The sequence below is a fragment of the Coregonus clupeaformis genome, chromosome 25, assembly GCF_020615455.1.
Source record: "Coregonus clupeaformis isolate EN_2021a chromosome 25, ASM2061545v1, whole genome shotgun sequence".
Classification (NCBI taxonomy): Eukaryota; Metazoa; Chordata; class Actinopteri; order Salmoniformes; family Salmonidae; genus Coregonus; species Coregonus clupeaformis.
Genome location: NC_059216.1, coordinates 32,483,668 through 32,493,622, shown reverse-complemented (window position 1 = coordinate 32,493,622; position 9,955 = coordinate 32,483,668). Strand labels below are relative to the sequence as shown.

The window sequence follows — 9,955 nt, the reverse complement described above, 5'->3', positions numbered from 1 at the left end:
TTAAGTCTCCATGAGATGTCATCCCCTAAGGCAGGGTTTCCCAAACTCAGTCCTGTGCCGCCCCTGGGTGCGTGTTTTGGTTTTTCCCCTGCCCTAGCACTACACAGCTGATTCAAATAACCAACTCATCATCAAGCTGTGATTATTTGAACAAGCTATGTAGTTTGGGAATAAGGCAGGGATCATCAACTAGATTCAGCCTTGGGCCAATTCTTTCTTGAGCGGATGGTGAGGGGGCCGGAACATAATTACAAATAATTTGTAGACTGCAAATTGACCGCAAGAAGCCCAAACAGATATAATACTTGACTAAAACAGAATAATTTCAAACCTTGCTTACATTTGTATACGATCACATATATTACTCTATTATGCGTGGGAATACTTTGGAACAGATTTCCCAAATTAAAATCAATTGGAGCTGATTTGCTGGTGTTTTTACAGTCTTTTATGTCCAATAATTAAAATTAATATGACTATATATTGTTTTGGTTAAGGACAATTTCGGTGGCCAAATAAATAAAAACATTTGATGAAACATTGCATTTGGCCTTACTGCTAGCCCATAGAAATGCATTTAATAATTCATACATGGAAAAACAGATAGGCCATAAATAAAGCAAAAGGAAGTATGTTTTGAAGTGTCTGTCCGATATCTGAGAAATGTAATTATAATTTTACCTTGGAATTATCTGTATACCTTTGACGTGGAAATGCCCCATTCACTTCAATACATTTTTGGGCCTGGTGCCATGACACTTGTGGGGGTCATAAAGCAAAATGGAGAACATCAACGTGAATGCATCTAACAGTTTCTGACTTCACAACAGGTAATTAACACCTTCCCACTTGGTTATAAACACAGCATTATATGTGCTGTGCACAATAACCTGGGGATGAGGTTTATGTTGCATAGGGTCGGGTTTTCGAGGTGTAACTAGCCCACTGAGGTACGGTCATCAGTGATACAACCCCAAGATGCAATATACGATTATGCAAAGTAAAATGAAAGCAGAATTATCTGATACCTGTTGTAAGTGTTAGAAGGAAAAAGGCACTCATGGCCATCCGTTTTGGACTTGGCCATTAATAAAACATTTCTGGGAAAATGTCAAAACGGAGCTGGGGCATGTTCATATGTCATATAAGAATGGACCCATGGCTATTTGTACTGTGTGTGGTCGGGAACACACCCTCACTTACCTTAGCACAGCTCAATCTTCTTAAAAAATGACTCTTTGTGGCCCGCAAATGCATTCTCCTTAACTGGATAAAAGACCAGCCACCAACAATAAATCAGTGGTATCGTGAGATCTTTAAAGTGTTACCACTGGAGAAAATGAGTGCTATATTTAGGAACAAGGGAGGAGATTTCTATACAATATGGGACCCTTTTTTGCTCTCTCTTCCCTCTAATCTTGCACATACCATAAGATGTGTCAATATAAAAATTCAATAGATTTATGGGTCAACTGGACCCTGGTCGCTTTCTTGTAGAAAATAAATATATTCTTGTATAGGCCTCTATACTCTGTTAGGGGTATATTACACACTACAGCCACACATTTTGCAACAGTCAAATTATTAATGGTATGTAAGGAAAATAAAAAATAATAATGTTAATAAAATGAATGAGAAAAAAATATTTAAGTAATGAAAAATGAAGGGCAGAGAACTGAAAGAGAATGTTTAATTCTTATATTTTTTCTATGTTCTTGTTTTGGTGTTGGTTATGTTATGTTTTATGTTACCTTGTTTCATTCACAATTTGTTTATGATGTTGACCTGAAACAAGGAAAATTATATTATAATAATTTGTAAAAATATATATCTACAAAAAACACAGATAAAAGGGGGGACAGTTATTTATACCCAGTCTCATCGCTGTAAGAAAATATATAAATTCGAAATCCAATGGCTAGTGAGTGTCACATGATCTAAACAGGGGCGTGGTTATATAAAATCTCGTGAGTTTGCGGCGTTAACTGTGCAGTCAGACTTTCTGTAAACATTAGTCAGGATGATTTCTAAATTAGCTTTTGCTATCGCATTGTGTTTTAGTTTGTGTTTTGATATCTGCATTGCCGAGAGCTACGTTTTGGATGATAAAGTTGGATTAGGAAGAACGTTTGACGGCATTGGAGGTTTGAGTGGTGGAGGGGTATGTAATGAATCCTAGCTGCTAAAACTAGGCTAGTAGCTACTTCCTGGTTCGCCTGTACTGTGAAGCGATCAATAAAACAAGAGTGCGTTGCAATCTAAATCGTTTTGCCACTTTCTACCACCTTTCCCTGTTCGTTTTAGGCAACATCTCGTCTACTTGTCAATTATGCAGAACCCTACCGCAGCCAGATATTGGACTACCTCTTCAAGGTAGCTGTTACAACTGTTTACATTCTTATGTTAGGTCTGATTCCTCTTATCTTATTTCATGCAAGGTAGCCAGCCAGTAATCTTATCTAGGTGTGAGATCCATAACAGTATGTAACTTTTATTTGCTGTCTGCAGCCAAACTTTGGGGCTTCTCTACACATCCTGAAAGTGGAGATTGGAGGTGACGCCCAAACCACAGGTAAACATGGGAAATGTACTTTATAGTGCACTACTTTTGACCAGGACTATATTGTGAATAGGGTGCCATTTGCGCAGCATACTTTGTGTTTATCAATTATGTCACAGGCAGAGAGTGGCTTTGAGTTACAAATGTAATGTTAGCTGAAGAGTACATGTTCATTCAGTTTTTCTCCCTAGATGGAACGGAACCCTCTCACATGCACTATGAGAACGATGAGAACTTCTTCCGAGGGTATGAATGGTGGCTGATGAGAGAAGCCAAGAAGAGGAACCCCAACATCACTCTCATAGGTGAGGCTGAACGAGCAGTAGACCCTTTCATTGCTGCCATACCCATTCATTTCTGTGTCAAACTAGAACACAGACAGTTGGAAATATCTGCGACGATTCGACAGATAAGTGTCAGGTGTGGTCTCTCGCTAACAATAGTCTCTGTTCATTTTACCTCTTGTACCTGCAGGCTTGCCATGGGCCTTCCCAGGTTGGGTTGGACATGGGAAGAACTGGCCATATGACTTCCCTGATATAACTGCATCCTACGTGGTGTCGTGGATTATAGGAGCCAAACAGTACCATGACCTGAATATTGATTATGTCGGGGTGTGTATTCAATTCATTTTTGTGGGTTGTGTATTGAGAATATTCTAATTGGATACAAACATGATGTATTCACTTACTGTTTAAAGTTATGCTGTTGATGTTTTCTAACTATATAGATTTGGAATGAACGGAACTTCAACAGCAAGTACATCAAGGTTGGTGTTGTCATGTTTTCTGTTCATATTTTACCAGCCATTACCATTACACAATGTGAAATGTCTTTGAAGACAAAAAACTGCCTCCAACATTTGGTTTTACTGTTGCAGCCATTACTTAATTAATGTCACCGGCGGCCAGTGGCACCTTAATTGGGGAGGACGGGCTCATAGTAATGGCATTTATGGAATGGTATCAAAGGACTGGTATCCAACACATCAAACACATGGTTTCCATGTGGTTGATACATTCCAGTCACTCCATTCCAGTTATTATTATGAACCGTCCTCCCCTCAGCAGCCTCCTGTGATTTAGGTCTATAGGCTATTGGCAGAGAGAGATACAGAGAATTGTTCATACAATCCGATCAAGATCAGCTGTTTGCATCTGAGAGCATATCATTTGTTACTAAGGTGCTCCGAGACACATTGGATAAAGTTGGCCTAACCGGTGTGGGCATCATCGCAGCAGACGGCAACTGGGATGTTTCCAATGCCATGGGTGTAGACCCGTACCTCAACGACGCTGTTGAAGTACTAGGGTAAGTAAGGGACAACATGAACCACAGCTTGCTCTGAAGTGACACAAAACAGCCCTTGCAACTCCGGCTCACAGCAAATCACTCTGTTTCCTCCATGGCATGGTATTTCTCACGTGAAGCTGACTAATGTCACAGGTATTTCTCTGTAAGTGTGGTTTAGTCAATAGCATTCTGTAAGTCTAGAAATGCAAAGGATCATGCTAAACAAACATGCTCTCAGATGCTTTTGCACTAAAGTAACAAGTTAAAGAACGTGGTATCATTAAACCCAGAAGCCAGTCAAGGTGAATGAGGAACTGAACACACAGGGGTTTACTGTAGTAGAGTATGAGTTCTCCATGGGTGTGTCTCGTCTTTCAGTTCCCTGGATCTGGTATGTTTGCTTCTGTCACGAGTTAGTTATACCACTCAGCCATTCTAGAACACTTGGCAAGCAATAAGGAAGTCTGCGTGACACCTTTGATTTCTCTGTTGTGGTCAGACAAAGCTGAATGTTGGTGGCAGTTTTTTTCTTCTAATGCCTGAGCAGTCAGGAGAGGTAGTTGTCTAACACAATTACAGTCAATTCCTGATAAATGTTTACTTTGTTTAAAGTGATGCTTCAGGATTTTGACAATGCACTTTATCTACTTCCCCAGAGTCAGATGAACTCGTGGATACTATTTTTATGTCTCTGCGTGCAGTTTGAAGAAAGTTGCTAACTGGCGTTAGCGCAATTGCTAATTAGCGTTAGCCCAATGACTGGAAGTCTATGGTAACTGCTAGTAGATACCATAGACTTCCAGTCATTGCGCTAACACTAGTTAGCATTGGCTCACACAACTAACTCTAACTTCCTTCATACTGGATGCAGAGACATAAAAATGGTATCCATGAGTTCATCTGACTCTGGGGAAGTAGATAAAGGGCTTCATTGCCAAAATCCCAAAGTATCACTTTAAGTGAATTTCAGTGCACCAGTACCAATTCAAATACATTCTTCATTACATTCTTCTGCATATCTGAATAATCTTATTTAGTGCATATATTCATGACAGTCCCAAACCACAGCATTATCAGGAGTTGATTCCATACTAATAGAGAATGTGCACACTCTAGTATGTAAGCTACGTTTATTGCTTGGCATTGGCACATGTTAAAGTAAAATGTGAATGTAGTAATGTAGTCAACTGTCCTGAATGGTTCTTCAGTACATGATCACCTTTTCACTCGCCTCTCTTTCTGACTGTCTGTCACTGGTTAGCTGCTGCGGTACACTCTGGATAAGAGTGGTTTGGAGAGGGTCAGAATCATAGCCAGTGATAACCTTTGGCAGCCCATAACCTATTCAGTGTGTGTCGATCGAGAGCTGGCTGAAGCAGTAGACGTGATAGGGTAGGAGAGTGTTTCTACTTTGTTTCTACTGTGTTACATCTTGAAGAGACCACCTCTGTTCAATTTACTGCATGCGTTTCTCCCATCTATTCAGAAGTTATTCCTCAGAACTACAGTCTGCATGTACAGCGCTTATTTAGCTATTTTTTTTAAAAGTGTGCCTTTGTGTGTTCATCACTTTTTATAATTCCATTTGTGTGGCCTGACAGGGCCCACTACCCAGGCACCACCACAGTGATAGAGGCCCTGAAGACACAGAAGAAGCTATGGTCGTCTGAAGACTACAGCACCTTTAACGACGAGGTGGGAGGAGGCTGCTGGGCCCGGATCCTCAACCAGAACTATGTCAACGGACTCATGACTGCGTATGTAGCTAACTGTCATAGTTACTGATTTCTACTCATAGCCTCATGGAACCAGACTGACTCCTGTGCTCACTTTTCATTTCACAACAGAATGTGAGTTCGCAAGATTGGGCTGGTTAAACAAGGCTACTAAAATCAGACTTAGTATCGCAAGGGTGAGAGGGTAGTACTATGATCAACACAGAGATTGACCTTAAGGATTGCCCTATTTCCCGCGGTAAGTGAACTGAGCAGTTGGGGAAGTTGAAGCTGCTCTGAGTTTTCCCCATTGGCCAGGTGACTTTGGGATGAAAACCAGCAAACTGCATGAATTCCAGTTGGTAACCTGAGACAAGGTGCAGCTATAAGAATCTGATAGAGCGCAGTGCCCAAAACACACAACCCTCACTCTTATATAATGGTAGTTATGATTTGCGTCCCAAATGGCACTCTATTCCCTACATAGTGCCCTACTTATGACCAGAGCCCTATGGACCCTGGTCAAAAGTAGTGCCCTATATAGGGAATAGGGTGCCATTTGGGACTGACCCATTGTCTGCCATTAAAAGGGTTACCTGTTGTCCTTAGGCTACATAGCGTTACCTTTTTGTGAAAGAGTGGTTATTGTTTCAGCACCATATCCTGGAACCTGGTAGCCAGTTACTATGAGGACCTTCCCTTTGGGAGAGACGGCTTAATGACAGCAGAGGAGCCCTGGACTGGGAACTATGTGGTGGAATCACCCATTTGGATAACTGGTAACCCACAGCACTTAAACAGATAGTTCACCCTAACATTGTTGTTTTGCAGATGTTTCATTATTGGTACAGTTAACTTGCATACTAGCTACAGATTAGCACAATAATGTTTGATTACCTTGTCACTGTTTTGAATGGATTATTGCTGCTTCAGCATTATGTGAAGCTTCCCCAAAAGTATCGCCAGCTCACATTTAATTTCGAGGTGTGATGCATTGACATTAGCTGCCATGTCCTGATTCATTATAAACATATTTTAGACAAGTATTTAAAAAAGTAAAATAATTTCATTGATTGATTTACATGAGGTAATATTATATCCTAGCCCACACCACCCAGTTTAGCCAGCCTGGATGGACCTATCTGCAAACCGTTGGGCATCTGGTACACGGGGGAAGTTATGTTGCCTTGACAGACAGTAAAGGAAACCTCACTGTTGTAATAGAAACCATGGTCAGTATTTATCTTCCTGTATATTATGCCTGTTAACCAGGATATTTTTTCTGAGTAATGCCATCTAATGTTAGTAAAAGGCTTAATTCTCTTGTTGATTGTACACTGCTATGAACACTTTCCTAATTTGGATAAACAATTATAGTAATTAAGTCTGCTTTTGACTGGAATGGAGAAAGTCAACAATGTCCTAATGAGGTTTTCGCTTTCAAACTAAGCTGTGCTCTCTCAGGAGTCTACAATCTAAGCTTTAGAAAAGCAAAAGGAAGTCTAGTGAGCTAGCAGCTCACTTCTACTTAGCTTTCTGTTGCTACAAGGATGGTGTCGCATACTAGTCTGGTAGCCAGAGTGGTTTTGGACTTTAGGCAACTTTATTATTTCTTATCATATAAACACAAAGAGATCTGTCTACCGGGCTATCACCTTAGTTTATACATTTATTTATTTTTCTTCTGTTGTTCAGACTCATGATCATTCTGTGTGCATCAGACCTCCACTCCTGCCCTTCAACGTCACAGCCCAGAATGTAACATTCCAACTCAAGGGATCTTTTGTGAGTACTGTTGTGTTCCCCTGAGACTTTTCTGGCGACTTAATGATTGAGAGGCTACTTTGTCTGAGTAAGCATTTCTCTGTCCTAGGGTTCGATCAAGGAACTACAGGTGTGGCAGTCAAGGTTTGACTTCAAGACTAAAAAGCCATTCTTCTTCAAGAAACTGAGCCCCTTCAAGGTAAACATACTACTCTGACAGAAATAGCTCTGCAATATGGCACGCCAGCCTCTGAAAGCGTTTGACAAGCTGACATGTGACAGGATGACACTCAGTCTTTGGATCTTGTTTTTAGAGCGAGTGTTGTACAAAGTGATATTACTCCCCCCATGACATTTCACATCTCCTCACAAACTTTTATGAGAGTTTTTATGATTTTAGGTTGAAGATGTTGTCATGAGTTTCATGCTCCCTCCCTCCCTCTCTGGTAGATTTCTGATGGTTCGTTCACCTTGAGCCTGGATGTTGATGAGGTTTACACGTTAACCACCATAACCACTGGGCAGAAAGGGACTTACCCTGATCCACCCCCCTCTGGCCCATTCCCTAAAGTCTACAAAGATGACTTTAATGTTGGTAAGTACATTTTTAAGCTAGAAATGTCACTCTATTTATCTGCCAAAAGCAGCCTGCAAATGATCCGGAAATTCTAATTAATGTTTTTAAATGATTAAATAAATGCTTTTGTCTGTTTCTTTCTCTCGCTCGCTACCTTTTCTCTCTCTCGCTCTCCCCTTTTCTCTCCTCTCTCTCTGCAGCCAACCCTTCCTTCTCTGAGGCCCCAGACTTTGCTGACCAGACGGGGGTGTTTGAGTATTACATCAACCTGACGGACCCTGGTCCTCATGTCTTCACTCTGCGTCAGGTGGTCACACAGATGCCTGTTACCTGGGCAACAGATGCTGACCAGACCATCAGCGTCATTGGAGACTATAAATGGTGAGAGGGCATTGGTCAGGGCCGACGCCAACCCTTATCCTGGAGGGCCGTAGTGTGCACTTTGTAGTGTATTGTGTACATAGTGTTACAGCAATAAGCCTTAGACTCCTCTGCTCAAATCCACAATGATAATAATATTACCCTGGAAAGGAAAATGTTTCAGGTCAAGAAAGTTTTACGGTGTGTATTTGTAATGTTGTATACTGTATGTTTTCCAGGCAGAACCTGACAGTGACGTGTGATGTCTTCATGGAGACGCTGAAGACTGGAGGAGTGTTCATCGCAGCCAGAGTGGACAAAGGAGGGCAGTCTGTCCGTAGCGCCAAGGGAGTCTTCTTCTGGGTGTTCGCAGATGGCTCCTACAAAGTCACCAATGACCTAGGTCAGTATTTCACTCATAGACACACACACAGTAAGGGCTAGTTTCCCCGACACAGATTAAGCCTAATCCAGGACTGAAAACCATGGTCAAAAGATAATCTCCTTTGAAATAACTGTTTAGTCCAGGACTAGGTTTAATCAGTTTCCGCGCCTTAATGTTTATACCCGAGTTTTAAAAATGCCTGCTTATCAGTAAATTATGTATCATTGTAATGCACAAGCCATTGATAAAATCAATATACCAAGTCTTTTTACTCCACAGTTGGCAAGACTGTACTGGCAGAGGGTCTGTCTGGAACGAGAGCGTACGGCTGGCACACGTTAACCCTCACAGTCGAGGTATGTTCACAACTTCAATCTCTGAAACAGTACAACAACTATTTCCAGGGAAACTTCATCTTCATCATCAAAATACATCTCTTTCAATTTTGTTTTTCATTTAAATGATTTCCAGACCTTGGTAGGGTCAAATATTGTCTGACTATGGGCACATTAGCTATACTAAATAGAAAGCTCGCTCTTTTTTCAGGGGGAGTATGCCACAGGGTTGCTGAATGGATATCCGCTATGGAAGGATGCTGTGGTATTGGGACCAAAGAATGGCTGGGCTGCCATAGGAACACACTCATTTGAACTGGCACAGTTTGACAACTTTGCTGTGGAGGCAAAATGAGCATTTTTCTGTGTGTGTTTGTGGTGAATAAACCTTGGTCATTAATGTATTTATTGGCACAATTATGCCTCTATGATCCCTTAAATGTGATTGTGTGTAAAATGAGAAAATGCTGGCTTTTTGATTTCCACAAATACTTTTTAAAGGGATTAATTTGGACGCAGTGATATTTCATTAACAATCATGCATTGGCACAAATATTCCATACTTTCTATTGTGTGTCAATGTGCAAGCAGAGATGGAAGAGGAAGCGAGATATCTCACTGGCTCCTTTTTTTCTGGTTCATATACAATGAACTAAGTAGACCAGACCCAGCTGCTATTGCATTGGTGTCTATGGGAGAGCCCCCCAATGGCCTTACATAATTTGGCACATCAACAGATTTTTCAACTAGTCTGTTTGGGGATTCATAACAATGACCTTTCTGTTACTGGACCAACGATTTTAACCGCTAGGCTACCTGTCAATAAGACATCTTCATTTATCCACCATATTAAGTGCAAGCCTTGATAGCTTTAAAGATTGTTAAATGCCTAGTATTTGCCAAAAAATATGGGGTAATTACTCAACAGTTTGGATCTGAGAATTACTGTGGTGGGAATTACTTTTC

General features: G+C 41.0%; 1 protein-coding gene across 2 annotated transcripts; it reads left to right on the top strand.

Moving 5' to 3' along the window:
• Positions 1-1,966: 1,966 nt before the first annotated feature.
• galcb (galactosylceramidase b) lies at positions 1,967-9,689 on the top strand. 2 transcript variants are annotated; one of them, XM_041848127.2, is made up of 17 exons: positions 1,967-2,161; positions 2,305-2,373; positions 2,509-2,572; positions 2,752-2,865; positions 3,035-3,174; positions 3,291-3,329; positions 5,115-5,245; positions 5,455-5,610; positions 6,223-6,347; positions 6,673-6,800; positions 7,264-7,353; positions 7,442-7,531; positions 7,783-7,927; positions 8,110-8,290; positions 8,509-8,672; positions 8,934-9,010; positions 9,201-9,689. In XM_041848127.2, exons 1-17 carry the CDS (start codon positions 2,021-2,023, stop codon positions 9,342-9,344), a joined length of 1,998 nt encoding a protein of 665 aa, XP_041704061.2. In that variant the 5' UTR covers positions 1,967-2,020; the 3' UTR covers positions 9,345-9,689. The 2 variants fall into 2 exon arrangements, with proteins under 2 accessions (XP_041704061.2, XP_041704062.2); XM_041848128.2 differs by lacking the exon at positions 5,115-5,245 and adding an exon at positions 3,744-3,871.
• The last annotated feature ends 266 nt before the right edge of the window (positions 9,690-9,955 follow it).